Source organism: Bubalus kerabau, chromosome 1, assembly GCF_029407905.1.
Source record: "Bubalus kerabau isolate K-KA32 ecotype Philippines breed swamp buffalo chromosome 1, PCC_UOA_SB_1v2, whole genome shotgun sequence".
Classification (NCBI taxonomy): Eukaryota; Metazoa; Chordata; class Mammalia; order Artiodactyla; family Bovidae; genus Bubalus; species Bubalus kerabau.
In genome coordinates, this window is record NC_073624.1 from 27,929,039 (window position 1) to 27,953,897 (window position 24,859).

A 24,859-nucleotide genomic window follows, 5' to 3' on the forward strand; every position below is an offset into this window, starting at 1 on the left:
AGAGAGTAGCAAATTAAATGCTAATAAAATGGGATAGTCACTTACATAATTCATTATCATGGGAGGTCACAGAGGCAAATTCCGTGGCTGGATTAACTGTGGGGCTGGCTGATTTTATGACCACTAAAGATATTTTTAGCAGTGGAGGCTGATACTGTGAGAGAAGTGATCCTATTATATTCTCCCAGAGATGGTTTGCAAGGACATCTAGCGAGTGAGAGAAGTGATCCTATTATATTCTCCCAGAGATGGTTTGCAAGGACATCTAGCGAGTGGTGTCTGAGATGTGTGAGAGCCAGCCTCGTGGGTTCTGATCTGTGGTGGGAAATTGTAGTAAAAATTAGTTTTTAGGGGAATGTCCTCAGGTATTGTATTCATGTTGCAGTCCCAACTTCTCTCGTAGAGATCCAAAAGTCCTTTAATGAGAAGCAGCTGGGGTACAAAGTTTTGTTACACAAGATGGGGAATTCCTGAAGATCTTTTATCTTTTGTCCAGCAGAGTGACTATAGATAGTTAACAGTGCTGTGTTGTATACTTGAAATGTGCTATGAGAGTAGATCTTAAATGTTCTCAGCATACATGAAAAGGAAAAAGAATATGGGAAATGTGTGAAGTAATAGGTAATATTCATTAGCTTGACTGTGGTGATTCTTTCACAGTGTATATGTTTATCAAAACATACACCTTAAATATATGCAGATTTTATTTGTCAAGCTGTGTGTGTGCTCAGTTGCTGAGTCGAGTCTGTTTGTAACCCCATGGACTGTAGCCCTTCAGGTTCCTCTGTCCATGGGATTTCTCCAGGCCAGAATACTAGAGTGGGTTGCCATTTCCTCCTGTAGGAGATCTTTCCGATCCAGGGATCGAGTGCTTGTTTCCTGTCTCCTGCATTGGCAGGCAGATTTTTTACCTCCAGGGAAGCCCTACAGATGGGAGAGAGCATTTCAAAACAAGCAACAGAGATGTGTCCTGGAATTTTGTTGTTGTTTTTGTTTTTGGCTGTGCCGGGTCTTAGTTGCAGCTTCAGGATCTAGTTCCCTGATCAGGGATCAAACTCCTAGCCCTCTGCACGGGGAGCATGGAGTCTTAACTACTGGACCATCAGGAAGTCCCTCTCCCAGAATTTTGAGCAGCTTGTTTTTTTTTTTCCCTCTTCTGACTTTTTTTAATTTTAATGCTCTAATTTCTAATACACTTTAAGAAATTCTCCTTTGAGGAAAGAATGGGGGTATCCTATCAGCATCTAATAGATATTAATCTTATCAGTGAGGGGATATTGATCAAGGATTCCTTTAAGCCCCAGTGTTAATTCATTTATGTGTTTATTAATCATTCATTCTCCTGGACTGGGCACTCCCAAATAACTCTCTGCTGGCAGAAATGAAGCCTGTGACATGAATAACACAACGTTTTCCTCCACCATTAGGCATATCTGTGTAATGAATCAGTACAGGTTCTCCTAGTTCCAAATGTATTTGATTTTGCACAGAGTAGGACTTTTCATGGCTGGGCTTCCTTCAAGAAAATTATTTATAGTTGAGCAGAAAAGAAATATAACTTTTAAAAAAAGTTTTGGGCTTCCCTGGTGGTCCAATGATTAAGACTATGCTTCCAATGCAGGGGATGTGGGTTCGATCCCTGGTCCGGGATCCAAGATCCCACATGCTATGAGATGCAGCCAAAATAATAAAAAAATAAATAAATAAAAAAAAATAAAAATAAAAAAATTAAACAGTAAATAAAAGTTTTGGTACTGATAAGTCTTTCCTTTTGAGGACTGTGTAAAAAACAAGTGAATGTATTTAATAAAATCTTCAAGTTTTAAATTGTTGTTCTTTTTGCTTCTAGATCTTAGCTGGATCTCCAAAATACAAGTGAATAAACCAGCAGTGCTAAGACGTGCAGAACAAATCCAGGCTCGTAGACCTGTGAAAAAGGAGTGGCAGGTAAGGGCTTTTCTTAAAAACTCTTTCCCTTGCTTTACAGGCCTGATCTCTTCCCTCGAGGCCACAAGACTGAATTTCACTCAAGCTGCATCTCAACTTAAAAGGTTGCAGCTGTCCATGACTTATTTTAATAATTCATATATGATGAAGATGGGTTGGAGAAAGATAACATGTTTATCCAAACAGGTTAAAATCTTATCATTCTTGAGTGGCAAAGCTGCAAATGAATTTGAGGCATTTTTATTCATGAGTGAATTAAATGGCATATTTTCTCAACATACTTATTCAGTTTCTTAGACACACCTTTGGTTGTCTTCTATTTTAATTTTAAAACCGTAGCACCTAAACCTGGTGGGTCCATTGTTGGAGGCCCTGAGGTTGTGAGAATTGATCTTCTTTGATCATCATGTTTATGTACAATTAATTTTCCCAAATTATCTTTCAAAATTTGAAAAATGGTGTTTTGTAGAGTACTGGTGGTCAGCATATTCTTCAGTATGTCCTAACCAAAGACATGCTATGCATCTCAGGACTGAAAGGAATTCAGAGTTCATTCCACAATTGAGGCAAAATATCGTGATTGAATCCTTTAGGGTGACAGGTTGCCTTTTGCTCATCCTTAGAAATAATCTGATTGAAAAGATAAAAGGAATTTATTTGAATGAGTTGTGAAATATGAATAATATTGTTTTAAAATTGAAATTGAATTAAACTGGGAAGAAAAAAAAAAGAAAGTAGAGACTCTTTATCATGTCTCATTCCAGATCCCAGGGCTGGAGGTCTAATACAAGATGGAAACTTTTGTTCCCGAGTTCTCCCTTATCAGGGTAGAACCTTCCCAGGTCACTCAATGGTAAAGAACCTGCCTACCAATGCAGGACATGCAAGAGACGTGGGTTCCATCCCTGAGTCAGGAAGATCCTCTGGAGAGGGAAATGGCAACCCACCTCTGAGTCTCCTTGTGTTGAGATGTAAAAGTCACACGTGGGGAGACTTGTTCTATTAGGAATTTCCATTTGGGGTATCTGTGGAAGAAAAAAGATTTATAAGCAATTTTTTCCCCTTTTATTTTTCTCTGTGTAACATTCATCTTTTTGGTTAAGCTTGAACACATCAGAATGTATGCCTCAGAACAGCATAGACGGGAGATTTTATTTTATTTAAAGCAGTTTGTTTTAAAAATTTTTTTGATGTGGACCTTTTTTTTTTTTTCCTTTTGGTCTTTTTTGACCTTGTTACAGTGTTGCTTTTTTTTTTAATGCTTTGGTTTTTTGACCCCAAGGCATATGGGATCTTAGCTCTCCAACCAGGGATTGAACTAGAACTAGAACCCCTTCTTCCCTTAGAAGGTGAAATTTTAACCACCAGACTACCAGGGAAGTCCCTAGACATGAGATTTTAGCACCCTTATGTACCTAATGGTTTTCTACTAACTAACTGTATTGGAGATTAATTATTTTTTTTAAGCCTTGTTTTTACTTTTCTTCAAACCAGGCTGCATGGCTCCTGAAGGCTGTTACCTGTATAGATCTTACTACACTTTCAGGTGATGATACAGCTTCCAACATTCAAAGGCTGTGTTATAAAGCCAAGTATCCAATCCGGGAAGACCTCTTAAAAGCTTTAAATATGCATGATAAAGGTAATGTGTACAGTCTGTCTGGTGTTTACCTTTTTTACAGTAGCAATCACTGAATCTAAGAAGACTTAAGATTTGGATGCTGAAATGATAGTAACAATAAAATCTGTGATAGAATTGTGTACGCAGAGTAATAATTGAGATTCTTCTCTGAAAAACAGCAGAGAGAGAATCTGAGTCTCATTTTTAGGTCATTTCTTGCCCATCATGGATTAAAGTTGCAAGTATTGAGTTTATTTTTTGTTCCAGTTCTTCAGTTTTGGAAATTTTCTGTCTAGTGCCTTAAATACTATGATTCTGATTCCCTAGCCATGTGTGAAAAAGCCAGTCTCATTACTTAATAATCACATCTCATACATAAAGTATTTTCTGTGAGTAAATGAAATGCTTTTGAGAATAAAATACAAATGGGAAATATTGCCGGCTTGTATACTGGGTTAGATCTTTTGAAAAAAATGTTATATTCACTCTCTTCATGTACATGAAAGAAAGGACTTTCTTAAGTTGCCATAAGTTTAGAACCTCAACATTTTAGAAATGGAGGAGACTTTGAGAGTGAATGCCCTTGTTTCTAAATGTGAAAACTGAGACCTGGAGGGTGAGAGGACAGTGTGCCTCGTTCGTCAATGGGCTAGTTTTAGGAGCCAGATCTAAACCATGAAGGGATCTTTCGTGGTTCCTAGGTGCCTGTCTCTAATGAATGCAAGTAATGCTGCATTGACCCAATGCAGGTATTTTTTCACAAATAGTTTGTGTTAATAGATGACTTATAGATCTAAACAGCTGCATAGGATTTAGAAAGTATTTAGTATGTTTCGTTTACGCTGACGATAAAACACCTACCATTTGTAACACTTCAAAGCAGCAGCTTTATATGAGTCTTATGCTATCGTTTTATAGTGTCTCTTTGATTTTTTAATTTAAGAGCTTATTCCTCAAACTGAGGGCTCCAGATCCAGATTTTATTATTTTCTGCAAAAGAGAGACTAGGATTAGTGACGTGTCATTTTGCAGTGCAGGCATACCTTGTTTTATTGCCCTTGGCAGACACTGTGTTTTACATGTTGAAGGTTTGTGGCAACCCTGCATTGTGCAAGTCTGTTGGCATTGCTTTTCCAACAGCATTCGCTGACTTCTTGTCTGTGTCACATTTTGATAATTGTCTCAGTAACGCACACTTTTTCGTTATTGTAATACTCTTTATGCTCATCTGTGATCAGTGATCTTTGACATTACCATTGTAATTATTTGGCATTATGTTTTTAAAAAGTACATACTTAATTTTAAATTAAGTATGTACTTTTTAAAGATAATGCTATTGCACACTTAATATTGGCTACAGTATAGGGTAACTGTAACTTTTATATGCACCAGGAAACCAAAAAATTCCTGTCACTCATTTTTTTGCGATACTTGCTTTATTTCGGTGCTCTGAAACTGTACCTGCACTATCTCCAAGGTCTGCCTGTACTATCTTGCAAGGTTCACTTCTGTTTTTCTTCATCTAGGGTCCTGTGTGAACCCTGTAAAAACTTAGATTTTGTTATCTACATGAAATAAAGCATTTTCATTGAGTCAAAGCCACTAAGTTTACCATTTAGGATATTTTTTCAACAAATGGTACTATATTAACCTCCAGGAACATTGTATTAAAAATATTTTATTCTCTAAGGATGAGGAAATGATCCATGTTGTCAAGAACTAGAAGGGAATGTGGAAAGTAAAAGCCTTTTAATTTGTTGCAATGTCGTAGGAGGATTATTTCTTCTCTGATTTTGATTTCTGCCAATGTTGAAGTATAAATAATAATTAAAAGCATATTGCGTGACTTGAACTGCACATGAAGTAGGCCGTTATGCCTCCTTTCTCCACAGGCATCACTACAGCTGCCGTTTGTGTTTATCCTGCCCGCGTGTGTGATGCAGTGAGAGCGCTAAAGGCTGCAGGCTGTGACATCCCAGTGGCATCAGGTAAGGTCTGTGGTTTCTTTTGTCATTTTTTCAGTATGTTTCCCTTCAACTCAGACACCTTGAGGTATTATCTATATAGTTATTTCATTTTATTTATTTTTGACTGAACTTTAACTTACTCTAGTTGGCCGTGAGCGGGCGCTACTCTTAGTTGCGGTGTGCAGGCTTCTCACTGCAGGGGCTTCTCTTGTTGCAGAGCACAGGCTCTAGGTGTGTGGGTTTCAGTAGTTGTGGCGTGTGGGCTCAGTAGTTGCGGTGCATGGGTTCAGTTGCCTGAGGCCTGTGGGGTCTTAGTTCCTACACCAGAGACAGACTCATGTCCTCTGCATTGCAAGGCGGATTCTTAACCACTGGACCACCAGGGAAGTCCCTATCTATATGATTTTATGCTGCCGTACTGTGCTCACTCATTTCCAGCTCTTTGCGACCCCATGGACTGTAACCACCAGGCACTCTGTCCATGGGATTTTCCAGGCAAAAATACTGGAGTGGGTTGCCTTTTCCTTCTCTAGGGGATCTTCCCGACCCAGGGATCTAACCTGCCTCTCCTGCATCTTCTCCATTGGCAGGCAGATTCTTTACCTACTGAGCCACTTGGGAAATCCCACATAGTTTTATAGTATAATTTTAACCAGTCTTGTCTATTTAATTGATTGTATTTATTCATTCTTTTCATATTTGTCAATTGCCTGTTGAGTAGCAGACATGATATTAATTCCTAAGACTACAGAACCATGGGCTTTCCCAGTGACTCAGTGGTAAAAGCATCAGCCTGCCAGTGCAGGAGATGCAGGTTTGACCTTAAAGGAAATTCAGTTGTTAAGGAGGAATCGCCAAGTTAAAAAAAAAAAATCATAATGTAGGACATATTATTTTTTTATAAAATATAATAATAAAACTATGCAGAAGATACAGTTGTAACTCTGAATGCAGAGTGATTTATTCTGCAGAGGATGGTGACACTCAGAGGGTAAGGGGCTGCTTCAAAGAGATGTAACTGCATCGGGTCTTAAGGATAAGGAAGAGTTTAGAGAATGGATAAGCTAGGAAGTGGGTTTCCCAGGTGGTGCTAGTGGTAAAGAACCCGCCTGCCAATGCAAGAGATGCAAGAGAAGCTGGTTCGATCCCTGGGTCAGGAAGATCCCCTGGAGGAGGGCATGGCAACCCACTCCAGCATTCTTGCTAAGAGAATCCAATGAACAGAGAAGCCTGGCGGGCTGTGGTCCATAGGGTCACAAAGAGTCAGACACGACTGAAGCGACTTAGCAGCCATACAAGCTAAGGAGTGGCATTTCCAGCAGAGGAGCTGGCATGTATAAAGGTGCAGAAGTGCTTTCGGGGAACTGAAATGGTTTGCAGCTGTTGCTTCCTAAGGTAGGTCAAAGGGAGAGCTGGGGAGTTGAAGCTGGAGAGGTAGATGGGGGCCAGACCCCATGGGGAAACCTTACCAGGCTGTGGTATTTGGGTTTTATTTTGTTGATGGGGAAGATACCAAGAGATGTTAAGTAGAGAATGCCATGATCTACTTCATAATGTAATAAGTTAGGTGATGGTAGTGGATAAATTAAAGGGGATTGAAATGGAGTCAGACTGATCATAGTCCCTGTGGGAGATGACAAGAGCCACCCCCAAACCTGAGCAATAAAAGAGGGTATGTTCAAGAGTTAGTGACTTAAAGAAAGATGCAGTAGGAGAACAAGGCATGAGGGAGGGAAAAGTCCTCCTGAACGCTTCCCTGTATGTGTGTGTTTACAAATGGATAGATAGATATTAAATTAGATTCTCCTTTTAAAAGATGTTAGAGGGATATCCTAGTGGTTTAAAGAAGGAGGCTGAGAAGATCATTAATTTATTTTGTTAGAGATACATCAAGAGAAACAAAGTATACAGTATTTATATATTAATATAGCTTATTCGTGAAGATTCCTGAAGTATTTGGCAGCTTCATCTTAATCAGCCTTCATTTTTCATTCAGTTCAGTTCAGTTGCTCAGTTGTGTCTGACTCTTTGCTACCCCATGGACTGCAGCACGCCAGGCTTCCCTGTCATCACCAACTCACGGTGCTTGCTCAAACTCATGTCCATCGAGTCGGTGATGCCATCCAACCATCTCATCTTCTGTCATTCCCTTTTCCTCCTACCTTCAATCTTTCCCAGCATCAGGGTCTTTTCCAATGAGATAGCTCTTCACATCAGGTGGCCAGAGTATTGGAGTTTCAGCTTCAGCATTAGTCCTTCCACTGAATATTCAGGACTGATTTCCTTTAGGATGGACTGGTTGGATCTCCTTGCAGTCCAAGGGACTCTCAAAAGTCCTCTCCAATACCAGAGTTCAAAAGCATTAATTCTTAAATGCTCAGCTTTCTTTATAGTTCAACTCTTACATCCATACATGACTACTGGAAAAACCATAGCTTTGACTAGATGAACCTTTGTCAGCAAGGTAATACCTCTGCTTTTTAATATTTTTCATTAGGCTCAATCAGTTCAGCTTTTCCTTTACATAACAGGGAAACATACTTTCCTCTAAGGTAGCAGACCCAAGGAATTTAATAACATCAAGGAAACATGAAAGGTTACCTTTAGACACAAGAATGAAATCAGTGATGAGCATGTTAAAAATGTTAATACTTTTTCCAAAAGTGTCATTGTGTTTTTAGTTTTCCTTCTGTTCAATATGGGAGACCTGGGTTCGATCTCTGGGTTGGGAAGATCCCCTGGGAAAGGGAAAGGCTACCTACTCCAGTATTCTGGCCTGGAGAATTCCATGGACTGTATAGTCCATGGTGTCGCAAAGAGTTGGACACAATGGAGTGACTTTCACTTTCATACTTGGGGCTAGTTCTTCCTGACTCACAGCTGCTCCAGTTTTGTGGACTAATTAGGTGCTTTTCCATCATGCAGTGTCTCCCCTTTATTCTCATCTGCTTGACTGTTCATTTGAAGATGGGCAGTGGATGGAATGTGTATTTCCATTTGGTTACAACAGCTATAAATATGAATGAGTAAGTCATAACGGTGATAGCCAACTTGGTCAAGAGTAGGATCCAGGATTAACTAGTGTCCATCCACAAGGCTACTGCTACTACTTTATGAGTATCACTGTGATGATGATATATCTTCTTAATCACTGTTTTCCTAGAGCTCCCCCGTTAGCATCTCTGCCAGCAGCTTAATTTCAGATCTTCCAAAAGATATACTACTAGTATTTATCCTAATGTCAGTCCTATATAAGATCGCATTCAGTTTCTTCACAGTTCACTTTGCAAGGTATGCATGAAGTTCTAAAGTGTCATTTATACTTTGGTCTGAACACTGATTTTTTCTAGTCTGAAATTCTTTGTTGAGATACTGACCAACTGAAATTTGTCTCCCTCCCTCTCTTCCTTCCTTCTTTCTCTGCTAGTGGCCACTGGCTTTCCAGCTGGACAGACTCATTTGAAAACACGATTAGAAGAGATCAGATTGGCCGTGGAAGATGGAGCTACGGAAATCGATGTGGTGATTAACAGGACCTTGGTGCTGACAGGCCAGTGGAAAGGTAAGGGCACGTGCTTACCCAAGGGACTCAGTCCTTCCCTGGTCAGCCAGATGGCAAGGACCTGAAAAGAGGCAGCGTGGTTTGGAAGTCACTGTTCTAGATCACAAGTCGCTAGATCAAAGGGTGAGTGGAGGAGAAAACATGACTAAGACTGCCCATCCTTGTTGCTTATGACTCTGGGCAGATGCCCACCTGCATGAACTTTTTATATCCCTTTTAAGGAATCAGTTATTCCCAAGCAGTGAATTATTAACTTTTGCTCTATTCTCTGCTGTTTTGTTACTCAGTACAAAAATCACCCCAGGCAAGTATTTTATGCAGAGTTTATTTTAATATGCTGGAGGAAGCTTCCCTTTTTTATGTTAATCTTTGTGGATTTTGAGGATGTGGGTTTATTGATTAGTTTACGAAGTCTAAGTTTACTCCTGTTCTTGAACATAGCTCCTTTGGATTTTGTTCTGTATTCACCTTCAAAATTTGTGATTTACTATCAAGTCAATTACAATAAGACATTGCCCAGTCCAGTAACAAGTTGTTTCTTTTTTAAGAGATTGATTTTACTTCTATGTTAAATATATTTTATATACGTAAAGTTTTTTTTTAAAGTTAATAGACTATTTTTTAGAGCGGTTTTAAGTTACAGGAAAATTGAGCAGAAAGTATGCCGTTCCCATATACCTCCTGTGCACACACCACTGCATACAGTTTCCCGTATCATTAACATGTTGTATTATTGCAGTGTATATGTTAAAATAGCTGAAGCTGAACTAATAACATTGATAATTACTTAATCAAAGGAGGTAGGATGTGCTCAATCATGTCAACTTTTCTGACCCCATGGACTATAGCCCGCCAGGTTTTTCCAGACAAGACTACTGGAGTGGGGGTTGCCATTTCCTTCTCCACAGGGATTGTTGATAGCTAAAATAAGTACAATTCTGTATTTTTTAAAAAAAATCATTGTAATATGTAGCTTAATTGAAAATTTTTAATGAAATCATAGGATAAAACCAGAATAATGTATTGTCTCTTTAGCTATGTAGCTATCAAATAAATGGCATATTTTATTCTAATTACAAAGGGTAATTTGTAATTAATTAATTAAAATTAATTCCCACTGTTAATTAACCAGTAATAAAGGAAGTTGGTGTTCTATTTAATCTCCTCCCCTACAAATAACCCTTGATAACACTGCAACGCACAACTTTCCAAGCCATTTCCCCTTCATAGACACACATGCAATGCCTACTATTTTGTAAAGTTTAAAATAAATATTTTTTTAAAAGTGAAAAAGTTAGAATTAAAAATAGGATCATGTTTAATGTATTTTCCCTTAACCTAACAATTGCACTTGCCAATATCTCATAGGTATCTCTAGACTCTATCCATAGATCCATCTAGCTCATCTTCTGTAAATTCTAATTCCATTGTTTATTCACTAAAAATTGCTTTTGGTTAGGCAGCAACAAAGATTCAGTCAGTGGTTTAAATGCTCAAGGATTTACTCTGTCATGTAATGTCTATGTTCATGCATAGTCACTTAGTCCTGTCTTCCTCTTTTGTGACCTCATGGACTGTAGCCCACCAGGCTCCTCTGTCCATGGGATTCTCCAGGCAAAAATACTGGAGTGGGTTGCCATGCCCTCTCCAGGGGATCTTCCTGACCCCATGATCGAACCCGTGTCTCCTGCATCTCCTGCATTGCCAGGCAGATTCTTTACCACTGAGCCACTTGGAAGCCTCCTCATGTAAAGTCTAGGCCTAGGTATTTCAGGAGTATTGTGGCAGTCCCTCAGAGTCCTCAGAGACCTGAGCTTCTTTTACCTTCGGCTTCCAAAGATCATAGCATCTGATCTCAGCTTCAAGACCACTCCATTGTTTACAATGGCTTTTGAAGTTCCAGCCCTTACACTTGTCTCCCAGATGACAGGAAATAGGGACTTGTCCTGTCTCTCACACACCATCTTTGCTTACACCTCATGGCCCCGAATCGAGTTCTGTGGTCAGGCTTGACTGCAAGTGAAGCTGGAAAATGTTGGCTTGGAACATTCGCTATGTTTCCATTCATTCTTTATACGTTGGATGGTGCACATTTCTGTGCCTCAGTGGAAAGGAGTGAGGGAAATTTCTGGTTCCGAAAGAGACTGTGCCACATGAGCTAAATAGGATGTGATCTTAAAAAACTTGACAGCAAAAGGGGACTTCCCTGGTGGTCCAGTGGCTAAGACTCTGAATTCCCAATGCAGGTGGCCCGAGTTTGATCCCTGGTCAGGGAACTAGATCCCACAGGCCGTAACTAAGCAATTGCACCACAGCTACTAAGGCCATGCACTCTAGAGTCCTCACGCCACAACTACAGAATCCAGTGCATTGCAACCGGAGAAGTCCTCGTGTTGCAATGAAGACCCAGCCAAAATAAATAGATTAATTTTTAAAAAGTTGGGGCAAAGCAACAATAGCAACATTTAAATAAGAATATTTATGAAGTCAAAAGGCACAGCAATCTGGACCATGAGCTATGGGGCAGGTTGTCTCAGAGATTTCCGCAGCCTCTGGGGAGCGTCACTGTATTCCAGGAGAATCCAGTCACTAGTATAGCAGTTCTGAGTGAAAGTGAAGGTCACTCAGTTGTGTCTGACTCTGCGACCCCATGGACTATACAGTCATGGAATTCTCTAGACCAGAATACTGGAGTGGGTAGCCTTTCTCTTCTCCAGGGGATCTTTCCAACCCAGGGATCAAACCCAGTTCTCCTGCAGTGCAGGCGGAAGCCCACAGCACTTCTGAAGGGTCTAGGAAAAAAGGTCAGGTCGTTCCCATTAGCTGATACTCCTATCTGTACCCACCAACATTTTTAAATCCTTACCAGGTTTCAATATTTTTTTTTTTCAGATTTTTGTTATTTATGTATTTGTCTGTTTTTGGCTCTGCTGGGTAATTGTTGCTTTTTTGTGGGCTTTTCCCTAGTGCAGCGAGCAGGGGCTACTCTTCATTGCAGTCATGGGCTTCTCAGTGCAGTGGCTTAATTGCCCTGAGTCATGTAGGATCTTCCTGGACCAGGGATTGAACCCATGTTCTCTGCATTGTCAGGCAAATTCTTAACCACTGGACCACCAGGGAAGTCCAGGTTTCAATTCTTGACAGTGCACAAATATCTTTTTGTGCTTTCGATTTTTGTTCCTTGTCTTATGGGTCATGTGTGCCTTGGGCATTTACAACCATCCTTAAATGGCTTATTTTAAATAGATGTCCCTCATCCCTATATATTAATTCTGCTTGTCTACTTCTTGTAATAGATTTCAGTTCAGATTTAAAGCTAGAGTGGGAAAAAAATGAGTAAGCTTTATGTGCTAAGTTGCTTCAGTCATCTCTGACTCTTTGCAGCCCTGTAGACTATAGCCCCCCAGGCTCCTCTCTCCATGGGATTCCTAGAGTGGGTTGCCATTTCCTCCTCTAGGGGATCTTGCTGACCCAAGGACTGAACCCACGTCTCTTACATCTCCTGCAAAACTACTAGCGCAAATTTAGAAATACACTCTGTGTCATTTAGTTGGATAAAAAAAAGTATGCTCTTTATCTTTTATTAAGTAATTATAGCCATAGAAGTATAGATTGTATTATAACTTGTGCTCCTGTCTTTAGAATACTACTAATTGGAAAATCAAATACAATAGGAGATGAGATTTGATGTAATTGGCTTTCCCTTAATGAAGCAGGAATGGTTGTTTTTAAGAACTGATAATTTCCCAATAACAGACATTCATGTAAAATATAATAACATATCTTTGTCCCAGACCATACTTTTCTATTAACCCTTTCTGTGGTGTTAATAACCTCTTGACCCCAAACAAATTGAAAAGAACCATTGAATGCTAGAAATTTAATTCTAACTAGAAGCCTGCGAACGTCTTGGCCCTTTTTCACTGCAATATTTTGTCTTAATTTCAGTTCCAAGTTTGATTACATATTGTGTTTTTCAGTGTCATGTTTTAATATTAGCTGTTTTCTAAAATATGAGCCTATCATCGATTTCTTGGAATTTGCTAATGGAGAGGCGTCTATGAGGCTGTTAGACATTCCAGTCTAGGTCCCTCTTCTCTTTGCACTAAGGTGTGGAGGACACTGGTTAAAAACCAAGAGAAAGAATCCTGTTTTTAAAACCTGGCCATTCAGAGTGTCTCTTCACCATTTCTCATGGTCACAGGGGTTCACAGTTCAGGATATGAACTCAGAAGGGAGATATGAGAAGGACTTGTAATTCCTCTGCTTGGATTCACCTTGGTGGTCGTTTAAAATCTACTTCCTCAGGACTTCCCCAGTGGTGCAGTGGTTAAGACTTCACCTTTCAATGCTGGGGGTGTGGGTTCAATCCCTGGCCAGGGAGTTAAGATCCCACATGCATCATGGCCAAAAAACCAAAACATAAAACAGAAGAAATACTGCAACTAATTCAATAAAGACTTTAACAAATGGCCCATGTCAGAAAATTAAATAAAATCTACTTCCTCAGACTTTGAACTTTTCTACCCACCTTGCATGCATGCTAAGTCATTTTAGTCGTGTCCAACTCTGTTCAACTCTATGGACTGTAGTCCACCAGGCTTCATCTGTCCATGGGATTCTTACTGGAGTAGGTTGCCATTTCCTTCTCCAGGGGATCTTCCCAACTCAGCAATCGAACCCATGTCTCTTACATCTTCTGCCTTGGCCAGTGGGTTCTTTACCTCTAGTGCCACCTGAGAAGCCCTCTACCACCTTGGGGCTCCTTAAGTCTTGTCAAATGACCTTCTTACTACTTCTCAGAGAAAATACATCTGTTAAGCAGGAACTTCCTCAAGGTCCTTGCATCTAATCTGTTCCCCTTTTCCTTCTCCTCTTCTTCCTCCTGTGTCCACTTCCCCAGCTGCTTCTCAGAGCTCACTCCTCTCATCAGCATCCTAGCAGACATCCAAAAGTTCTTATGATTAAAAAAAAAAAAAAAAAAAAGCCCACAGGCTCCATTCCTGCTCATCCCCAGCTGAGTCTCCCTTTCTGTTCTCCCTTTCATGGCTGAAATTCTTACAAGAGTTTTGTTTACTTGTTCCCTTGAATCTGTTTTTCCCAAGACACCAGTGGCCTCTTATTTTGCTGTCCCTGGGGATACTCTTTGGTCATTTAGTTTTGTGGCCCAGAAACAGTTGACACAAGGGACAGTTTCTTCCTGGAAACACTCTCTTGTCACGGCTTTGGTGATCCCACTGTCTTCAGGTTTTCCTTCGTATTTCTGATGCTTCCTGTGTCTTGTTGCAAGCTCCTCCACCTCCCCTGTCTTCACCGAAGTGTTTGTGGTCCTTGGGCTCTAACCCAGAAAACTCAATTTCTCAGGCTTTGCACACTGTTTTTTGGGAACCTCCTGTCCACACTGATTTCGGCCATTACCTGTGCTGAGGACTAAACCTCCAAGGTGGGGGACCTGAGTCTGTCTGACTCGGGAACCTGCATTCCATTTCCCCACTAAAATTATTCCCCATGAAATGATGCTTTCCATTGATTAGTTTCCCTTGGACTGCAAGGAGATCCAACCAGTCCATCCTAAAGGAGATCAGTCCTGGGTATTCATTGGAAGGACTGATGTTGAAGCTAAAACTCCAGTACTTTGGCCACCTGATGCGAAGAGCTGACTCGTTTGAAAAGACCCTGATGCTGGGAAAGATTGAGGGCAGGAGGAGAAGGGGATGACAGAGGATGAGATGATTGGATGGCATCACCGACACAATGGACATGGGTTTGGGTGGAGTCCGGGAGTTGGTGATGGACAGGGAGGCCTGGCATGCTGTGGTTCATGGGGTCACAAAGAGTTGGACACGACTGAGCAACTGAACTGAACTGATTGATTAGTTTCACTTAAGCAAACATTCAAAGTCAGTGAATCTGGGCTTTCCTGGTGGCTCAGTGGTAAAGAATCCACCTGCCAATGCAGGCGACATGGGTTTGATCCCTGATCTGGGAAGATTCCATGCCATGGAGCAACTAAGCCCATGGGCTATAGCTACTGAGCCTGTGCCCTAGAGCTCGGGAGCTGTAACTACTGAGCCTGTGTGCCCTAGAATCCATGCTTCGCAACAGGAGAAGCCACCACAGTGGGAAGCCCTCCCACTGCAACTAGAGAGTAGCCCCTGCTTGCCATGACTAGATAAAAGCCAGTGTAGCGACTAAGACCCAGCACAGCCTAAAAAAATCAGTGAATCTTCACCATAGCAGAGAATCCAGCCGTTTTAGAAATCCATTAAAAATATTTTCATTTCCCTGACTTTATTTACTTGTTCTATTAAATACAGCTTATTTTTGTCTAGGTCATTCATAACGGTTGTATCAGTGATTACAGGCACCTCATTTGATTTGGCTTTGCTCTATTGCACTTCACAGATTTTTGCAAACTGAAGGTTTGGGGCAACCTTGAGTTGAACAAGTCTTTAGGCACCGTTTTCCCAACAGCATTAGTTCGCTTCATGTCTCTGGGTCACATTTTGGAAATTCTTACATTATTTCAAACTTTTTCATTATTATTATTATATGATGGTGATCTATGACCAGTAGTCTTTGATGTTACTGTTACACAAGGATTGTGACTTGCTGAAGTCTCAGATGATGGTTAGCATTTTTTAGCAGTAAAGTATTTTTTCCTTTAAGGTATGTACACTGTTTCCTTTATACATAATGCTACTGTATACCTAATACACTACAGTATAGCATAAGCATAACTTTGCATGCACTGGGAAGCCAAAAATGTCACGTGACTCATTTTATTCCATTACTTGGTTTATTGTGGTGGTTTGAAACTGAACCAAAGTATTACTGAGGTCAGCCTGTGTATTATTCTGGAACACAGTGATGCTCTCAGGGGCTGAAGTCTGGGAGATGACTTGCCCCATAGCTAATGGTCCAGGCTGCTGTGCTTTTTTTTTAGACTTCATATATCTTTGTACTGAAACATCTTTGCTACTGTTGTTGTGCCTGGTCCTTTGCTGTTAGGCTTTTTACTGTCAGCTCATTTCACTGTCCTTCCCTCACTCCTTTCCATCTGGGCAGAGAAATGGACACCATCTAACAGTTGTTCTGACTGCGTAGGGTGTGGAATGTCTTGCTGGTTCTCAGACCTTCTCATGTTATTTGCCTCAGCTCCCTGCCTCACAGAATCCAGGACATCCCCCAGTTATGTGTACTGTCAGAATTGGGAGCTGGATTTAGGGAGGAGTAGGGTCTACGCTGAAAGTCACTCCAGATCATTTGGATTCCACATTCCACCCCCCCACCCCCCCGCCCAGCCATCCCATATATTCCTAAGGAGAAGCACTAACTTGGAGCAACTTCTTTTTTTTTTTTAAACATGCTTCTAGTTCTTGATTCTGTATAGTTTAGGCATGCGTGCTCAGTTGTGTCTGATTCTGCGACCCTGTGGACTGTAGCCCACCAGGATCCTCTGTCCATGGGATTCTCCAGGCAAGAATACTGGAGTGGGTTGCCATTTCCTCCTCCAGGGGATCTTCCTGCATCTCTTGCATCTCCTGCATTGGCAGGCGGGTTCTTTACCACTGGTACCGCTTGGGAATTAGGTGCCGCATAATTGAAGCATTGTTGAATTTGCATATTCATTAATTAATACAAATCATATTTCCCATGTATTTGTTGTTTATTGAGCCTGGTTCTGCAGTTGGCTGTAAATAGGAGGCTTAAGGAACAGTGTTACTCTGTTGAGTTTAGCCAGAAAGACATCTACTTCTGTGCTCTTGGGAGGCTAGTTCTCCTCTCCCTGGGAAGACTGTGCCTTAGGTGAAGAAAGTAGTTATCCTGTGCTGGACCCAGAGAGAGGTGGGGTCAGCAGCCAGATGAGCCAACCATCACTGGAGTCACAGTCAGGCCCAGAAAGTACCCAGGACAAATATACTGTGGAGTAAGAAGGGTGGGGGTGCTTCCCTGGTGGCGCTAGTGGTAAAGAAGCCACCTGCCATTGCAGGAGATATGAGAGACAAGAGGTTTGATCCCTGATTTGGGCAGATCCCCTGGAGGGGGGCACGGCAACCCACTCAGTATGCTTGCCTGGAGATTCCCATGGACAGAGGAGTGATTCATAGCATCGTAAAGAGTAGGACACAACTGAAGTGACTTAGCATGCACGCAAGCAAGAAGGTGGGGGATTGCTCCAGGAGACCGGAAATCTTAGGGTCTTTGCAAGGTCTTTGCATTAGACAAACCCTGGTTGGAATCCTGGTGCTATTGTCAGTAGCTGTTTGCTCTTAGATAAATCACTTAGCCTCTCTGTACCTTCTGTTCCTTTTCTGTAAAACAGGCATAGTGGCATCTGCTTCACGGAGTTATATTAGTAATAGGGATTAAATTAGATGATGTCCATAAATTGCTCATCCTCTTGCTTGGCCCAGATGAATCTCTCCATGCCCACTGTGGTTTCCTCTCTCTCCCCCTCCTCCTGAGGAAGGTAGTATGTTGCCAAGGGAAGTAACGACATAGCAGAGGCATCGAGTTGATGAAGAAGAATTCTAAAGACGTAGGTTTTAGTATTTATCATTTAGCTAATTTACACCTGGTCAGTGAGCACTTCTCTTCTGTCTGCCTCCCTCCATTTAAATAAGTGACCAGGGACTTCCCTGGCGGTCCAGTGGTTAAGACTGTGCTTCCAAGCTTCCAGTACAGGGGATGCTAGTTCAATCCCTGGTTGGGGAGCTAAGATCCCACATGCTGTGCAGTGTGGCCAAAAAATCAACTAATAAATTAAGTTACTAGTGAGGGGATAACACATAAGGGTTTTCTACGGGTGTTCCCAGCTATAATGGCCTGTGATTTTGTATTTGGTGGTGTTCCTTGTTTGTGTGTAATATTCCCATGATAAGTCCTTGTAATACGGTATTTTTTAATGATGATATTGAGGTTGACACCTCAGTTGCATTCCTTAAACAGTTCTTTGAAGAAAGAATTCACCAGAAGAGGTTCATCACATCATAAATCTTATTGAGCAGGTTTTGAAAATTAAATGCATTCCTTGCTCTGTAAATATACAGAGGTTTTCAATTTTTTAAAACTTTTTTATGACCACTCTCTGCTGCATATATTTACCTAATATATTACCAGTGACATGGAAAGACTATCAGATTCAAGCATCTTCCAGGACCTAGAGCTGGTGTTAAGTAGTTTTTGGAAACCCATTCCACACTGAAGCATGAGCAGGTAGTGGGGGTTTAGCCACTAAGTCGTATCCGACTCTTGAGACCCCATGGACTATAGCCCGCCAGGCTCCTCTGTCCATGGGATTCCCCAGGCATGAATATTGGAGGGGATTGCCATTTCCTTCTCCAGGGGATCTTCCTGGCCCAGGGATAGAACCAGCATCTCCTGTATTGCAGGCAGTCTCCTGCATTGCAGGTGGATTCTTTACCTACTGACTCACCAGGGGCTCCCTGGTGACTCCAAAGGTGGCTGCGTCTGGGATATTTTCCCAGCATTATGTGTTCAGAATCACGTCTGGGATTATCGTTTGTCTTCTGTATCCACAGCCTCACATACCTTATACACTGCTCAGTTCCATTTTTTTGCAGTTGTTTATTATTTTTTTCTTTTACTTGTTTATTTATTCAGCTGCGTTGTCTTAGTGGCAGTATGTGGGATCTTTGTTGAGGTGCACAGAATCTGTCTAGTTATGGCATGTGGACTCAGTTGCCCCAAGCCATGTGGGATCTTAATCTTAGTTCCCCAACCAGGAATCATACCCGCATTCCTTACATTGCAAGGCAGATTCTTAACCATTGGACCACCAGGGAAGTCCCTACCCTGTTCGGTTCTTCAGCTCTCCTAAACTTGGTTTGTGGAGTATATGCTTCAAGATTCTCAGGAGCTTTAGGATGGTACAATTTATTTTTCTTATTTGCTTAGTTTTACAAAAGAAGGGTGGTAGAAAGACTATCTCCTAAAAGAAGTTAGGGTTTTTCTTTGTTTTGTAGAGCTGTTAATCATAATATCTTATGAGAAAAGCAATCTCTAAATCTATAGACACTTTTTTGGGGAGGAATCACATAATCTATAACCTGGGCTTTCTGTTTTGAGGGTTGTTTATAACAGAAACCCTCTGGAGATACTTATGACTGCTGTATGCTTTTATGGTTTTTGTTTTTATGCTATGATTCTTCAAAACTTCAAATACTATTGGCAAAAATGTGTGTGTTTTATCTCTTGTAGGTTGTTATTTTACTACCTAGTGTTTTAGCTCATCTCTGTTTTAGTCTTTCAAGATTAATTAGTTGCCTTAGTGGATGAAAACTGTTCTTGAACATTTTGTGACTTTCTTAGATTAGAAGGTTGCTGTGTAATTTTATATTAAGTGTTTTACTGTACATATAATTATCTTAAGAGTGATTTTCAGGCCACTCTTGCACAGTGTTGAACATCTTTCTGGTACTCAAAAAATAATTGCTTAGATATGTTCGTTAACAATTATTTTTAAGTGCCTTTGAATAGCATGAAATATAAAGGGAAATCTACTTTATGGCTTTTAGATGGGTGATACAGTCTTTAAACACTTGGGTTCTTAACTTCAATCATAATTTCTATACACGAAAGCTTTACTAACAGTTTTCTGTGTCTATGTGCTTTTGTGCTCAGTCTCTCAGTCATGTCCAATTCTTGGCAACCTCACGGGCTGTAGCCTGCCAGGCTTCTCTGTCCGTGGGATTTCCCAGGCAAGAATACTGCAGTATTGGCAGAAATGGCAGTTTCCTCTTCCAGGGGATTTTCCAGACCCAGGGTTCGAACCTGTGTCTCCTGCATTGACAGGCAGATTCTTTACCACTGAGCCATTTGGCTAGCCCTTTTCTAAGTCTACAGTAGTACTTTTTCCAGAAAGCTTAACAGGTTGCCAGCAGCCTCAAGATGAAGAATCTGTTTTCCTTTTAGGTAGGAGCTGGAGAGGAAGAAGAGACTTTTAGATGGACAAAAGTTGAATTCTTGAGATGCAAGTTCCTGCTGGCACAGGGAGCCAGCGGCCACCTTGTTTTGGATGCTCTTTAAAACCAATGCAGCGTGACCTCCTCCGGCCCCTTGGGCCAGCATCTGAGCCTTTCCCAGAGTGGCTGAATTATCTAAATCCTACCATGGACCGCTGCACTGGCTCAGCCCCACTTGCTTCTCCCGCTGGCAGGGACAAGCAGAAGGTCAGGTTATGACCTCCATGTCTTCTCCTCAGTGTGGCAGAAGTAGGAGGGACAAGGGGGGACAGACAGGAGGCCACGCCTCTGCTGGTTGTGCCGTTGTATTGATTAAGCATCTGCAGTGTAATCCATCTTGGGTTTCTAGTACACCCACTTTTGCTACTCCTGAAAACCTCATTGTAAGTCAAAACATTTATTATCAGGTTTCTTAATGTGACATCACTCTGCCAGCCACTGCTCTGGTGTGTGTGTTTTGTTAAATTTTGCATTAGTCTGAGTAATTTGCAGTCGTGGTGTTTGAATTCCATTTTCATTTGTCAGTCATCTTTTATAATAGCTTTCCAAATTATTATTTTTCTGATACATGCAAGAATTGTTCTTTTTTTTTTAAATGGGGAATTTTCAGTTTCTGTAATGTTTGAATTTTTAACAGTGAATGTGTATTATGAGAATGTGAGCAGAAAAATTAATAAATGCTTGAGAGAACAAGGTCATGATATATGCAGAGACTTAACCATAAAGGGATTTACTGAAGTATTGCTTATAAGAGCAAATAATCTGAAACTTTGACTATCCAATAATAGATGGTTGAATACATTGTTTATGACCATGCAATGGAAGATTATGCAGCCATTAAAAATTGTTCTACAGACATGAATTTATTAATTTGGAAAGATGTCTATGATATACCAAAGGGAAGAAAAGCAGGTTACAAAATAATATGTACCATATATAATCACACATTAAAAAAAAAAAAACCAGTAGAATAGTTGATAGTTTCAAAAGCCCTCCTGTGAGAAAACTACCTGGATGCTAAATAAACTACAACAGTATAGCAAACGTATCTTTTTTAACTTTTATTTTTTAATAATTTACAACTTACAGAAAGGTTACAAAAATAGCACACAAAACTCCCATTTATTTTTCACTCAGATTCCCCAGTTATAAAATTCTACCCCATTTAAATTTTTGCCTTCCCTCTTTCTCTCTCTGTCTCTCTATACGTGTATGCAGAGAGAGATAAATAGATATAGATATATTTTTTCTGAATTATTTGAGATTAAGTTGCTGACCTATTGATACATTACTATTAAGTACTTCAGTGTGTATTTCCTAAAAACAAGGACACTCATATGAAGCCACAGTAAACCATCAAAATCAGGAAATTAACATTATTGTCATTAATGTTACCATTAAATCTCCTGCATCTTCTGCATTGGCAGGCAGATTCTTTACCACTGAGCCACCTGGGAAGCCCACATGTCTCTTTAGGCTTCTTCAATCTGGAATAGTCCTCAATCTTTTCTTGTGTTTGAAGAATTGAGGTCTATTTTGTAAAGCGTACCTCAGTCTGGGTGTGTTAAATGTTTTTTCATGATTAGATTCACATTAGGTATTTTTGATAGGACCACCCCTGAGGTTTTGCTCTGTTCTTCTCAATGTCCTCTGCTTTCAGGAGTCCCGAAATGTTGATCTGTTCCATTATTGATGGTGTTACACTTTTACTTGGCTAAGATGGTTTCTGTCAAGTTTCTCCATTGTAAAATTAATAAATATTTTGTATTTTAGTAAGTATTTAACATCGACTATGAATGGAGATATGGTTAATATCCTGTTCTTCATCTAACTTTTACTCGGTGGTTTTAAGTGTTCGTTGGTAATTCTTCAGTTATACTCTGATAGTTGGCAAATGGTGATTTTTTTCTGATTCCATCATTTCTTTTATACTCATTAGTTAGCATTACCTTCTTCTCCCTCCCTTTCTTCCTCTCTTCAAGAACTCATAGATGCCTGGTTTTTTTGTTTTTTCCCAGTTGGTTATAATCCATTTCTATCATTATTTATTCTGGTATTCAAATTGTCCCAGATTTGGCAGATGGGAGCTGCTTCAAATTAGCTCCTGTGCCCTTTTGACATGTTTTTGTTATTCTTTAAGACCTTCTTTACATGTATTTAAAAGATATTTCGGGCTTATTTTTAGCTTTCTCTGCCCCAGACTTGGAATCAGCCACTTTCCCAAGGAGCTTTGCTTGTTTTCATTGAAGGTTGGTGTTTAGAAACCAAGATCTGGGTGCTACAGGGTGCTCATTGCTACAAGGTTGCTGCTGTTTCGATGCCTTCTCAGGGGACAGATCTACGAAATACATAAATGTATACAATGCACACCTGTAAACATACATACAGCTCTATCTATCCGAGATGTTAGGAAAGATTGAGGGCAAGAAGTGAAGGGAGAGACAGAGGATGAGATGGTTGGACGGCATCACCGACTCAATGGACATGAGTTTGAGCAAGCTCCGGGAGATAGTGAGAACAGGGAAGTCTGGCGTGCTGCAGTCTATGGGGTCGCAAAGAGTCGGACACAACTGGGCGACTGAACAACAGTAATAAGTTAGACATCTCTTCTGGTGCCCCAAAGAGGTTGTAGCTTACGTTCTTTAGGAAATGTGGATCATAGTGTCCTCTGCTTTTTGTTTATTTGTTTATTTATGACTGCACTGGGTCTTCGTTGTTGCACATAGGCTTTCTCTAGTTGTGACGAGTCGGGGGCTATCCTTTGGTGCTGCACAGTCTTCTCATATAAATCCAGGCAGTCAGAGCACCCACACTATTGTCCATTATACCATACTTCCCAGTGTAGATGTGTTATACTGGAGTCATAGGTTGAAGACTAATAAACCAATTCTGATGATCTCATGGACTGCACCCCGCCAGGCTCTTCTGTCCATGGAATTCTCCAGGCAAGAATACTGGAGTGGGTTGCCATGCCCATCTTCAGGGGATCTTCCCAACACAGGGATTGAACCTGGGTCTTCCACATTGCAGGCAGATTCCTTCCTGTCTGAGCCACCAGGGAAGCCCCATGGTAAGCTGAAAAGGGGTTTATTATTTATTATTAGGAGGATCTGGGGTAGGTTACTGAATCAGTGGGAAGCTGAGAAGCAGGCTTGGAACACAAGCAGGACCATGAAGACTGGGAAGCAGAGAATAAGCCAGATGTGTCACAGAAGGAGTTTGGTTACAAGATCAGTGCTGTTGCTGCTGCCACTGGCCAGCGTGGGTACCATGCTGGCTGGTGGCCACTCTGGACTCTTGGATCTACTGCCATTGCTGATGTTGCATTACTGATGAAAGTCTCTAACTGTCCTTCATCTTTGCATCACTCAGTAAAATTCAAAGGATTATGTAGAAGCATTCCTTTGATGGAGCCCAGACCTCACTTTGGGCTTCCCAGGTGGTGCTTGTGGTGAAGAATCTGCCTGTCAATGCAGGAGACAGAAGAGGCTTGGGTTTAGTCCCTGACTTAGGAAGATCTCTGAGGAGGGCATGGCAACCCACTCCAGTATTCTTGCCTGGAGAATCTCATGGACAGAGGAGCCTGGTGGGCTACAGTCCATAGTGTTGCAAAGAGTTGGACACAACTGAAGCAACTTAGCACAGCACACACACACTGCATTTTAAAAAGAGCAGATTTGGTATGCTTTCTGATTTAATTGTCCTGGTAGACTATGGGCAGAATGGTAACAGAAACAAATAACAGCTTTCCCAGTGTTGATCTTTAAAGATGTAAGATACTTTTTCAGTTAACCTTGATCCTGTTAGGTGATGAAACAGGTCAGTAACATAATTTAAGGAAGTGGCAATTAAAGAATTAGAAGGCACTTGTTGCATATTGGTTAAATCAGAGTGACCATTTTTTGGTTCATGGATTAAAAAGCAAGAATTCCAGGTGGCTGATAACTGAGTCATAAAATACATCTGGGTTTTCTGGTTAATTTTAATGGTAGGTGAAGAACTTCAGTGGATATTAAAGGATAATATATTTTAGAAAAAGGCTGGTGGTTTTGCTTGTAAATATGCTCAGGATCAATGTTTTAAGAATTTTGTTATACAGGCCAAAGTTCCCTTTCACAAATGCTGTAACAAAATATTTTCATGCCTTATCTGATGGGTCACTGAGTGTAAGCACTAATGCATATAACAAAATTTCAGTGTAGTACAAAAAGTTGGGTCAGGCCATGAACCAAGATTTGACTTTTATCAACACTTAGTGGAAATTCATTTTACTAGAATTCTGAACTTAATGATTAAAATTTTTGAATGCTTACAATAAGCCAGGTGATGCACAAAGTTTTGTGTGTGTGTATACCTATCTATCTGTATATATCTTATCTTTTAATCCTCAAATAACCTACAAAATAAATATTATTATTGATAGTTTAAGGCTAGAACTGAGGCTGGGAGAAATAACTTGCCTAAGGTCACACAGAAAGTGTTGGAGTTGAGTTTTAAATCCACATTTGTTGGACCCTTGAGATTGCTCATTGTACTAGGAAGAAAAATCCTTAATTAGATCACAACTTAACTCCAGATTATCATTCTTGAATTTTTAGCTCAAGAGGTTTCCTTGTCACTAGTTCTTAGAGGACAGCTTTCTATTTTCAAGAACTGTTATTCCATCCAAGATTCACTCTCTGAGTTAAAAGAATATAAATTGTTACTCCACATCGTCTTTTGCTGTTTATCCTAGTCTTGCACGTTGTTGTATTGGATGTGTGGGTGATATGAT

The 24,859-nt window shown here is 40.6% G+C and overlaps 1 protein-coding gene across 1 annotated transcript in view; it reads left to right on the forward strand.

Annotated features, from left to right (window-relative positions):
- DERA (deoxyribose-phosphate aldolase) overlaps positions 1-24,859 on the forward strand; it is a 116,011-nt gene that overhangs the window by 34,560 nt on the left and 56,592 nt on the right. Inside the window, exons 2-5 of the mRNA XM_055571140.1 lie at positions 1,850-1,947; positions 3,442-3,589; positions 5,461-5,556; positions 8,963-9,097. Of these exons, the coding sequence (XP_055427115.1) occupies positions 1,850-1,947; positions 3,442-3,589; positions 5,461-5,556; positions 8,963-9,097 (477 nt within the window). The remainder of the gene's footprint in view (positions 1-1,849; positions 1,948-3,441; positions 3,590-5,460; positions 5,557-8,962; positions 9,098-24,859) is intronic.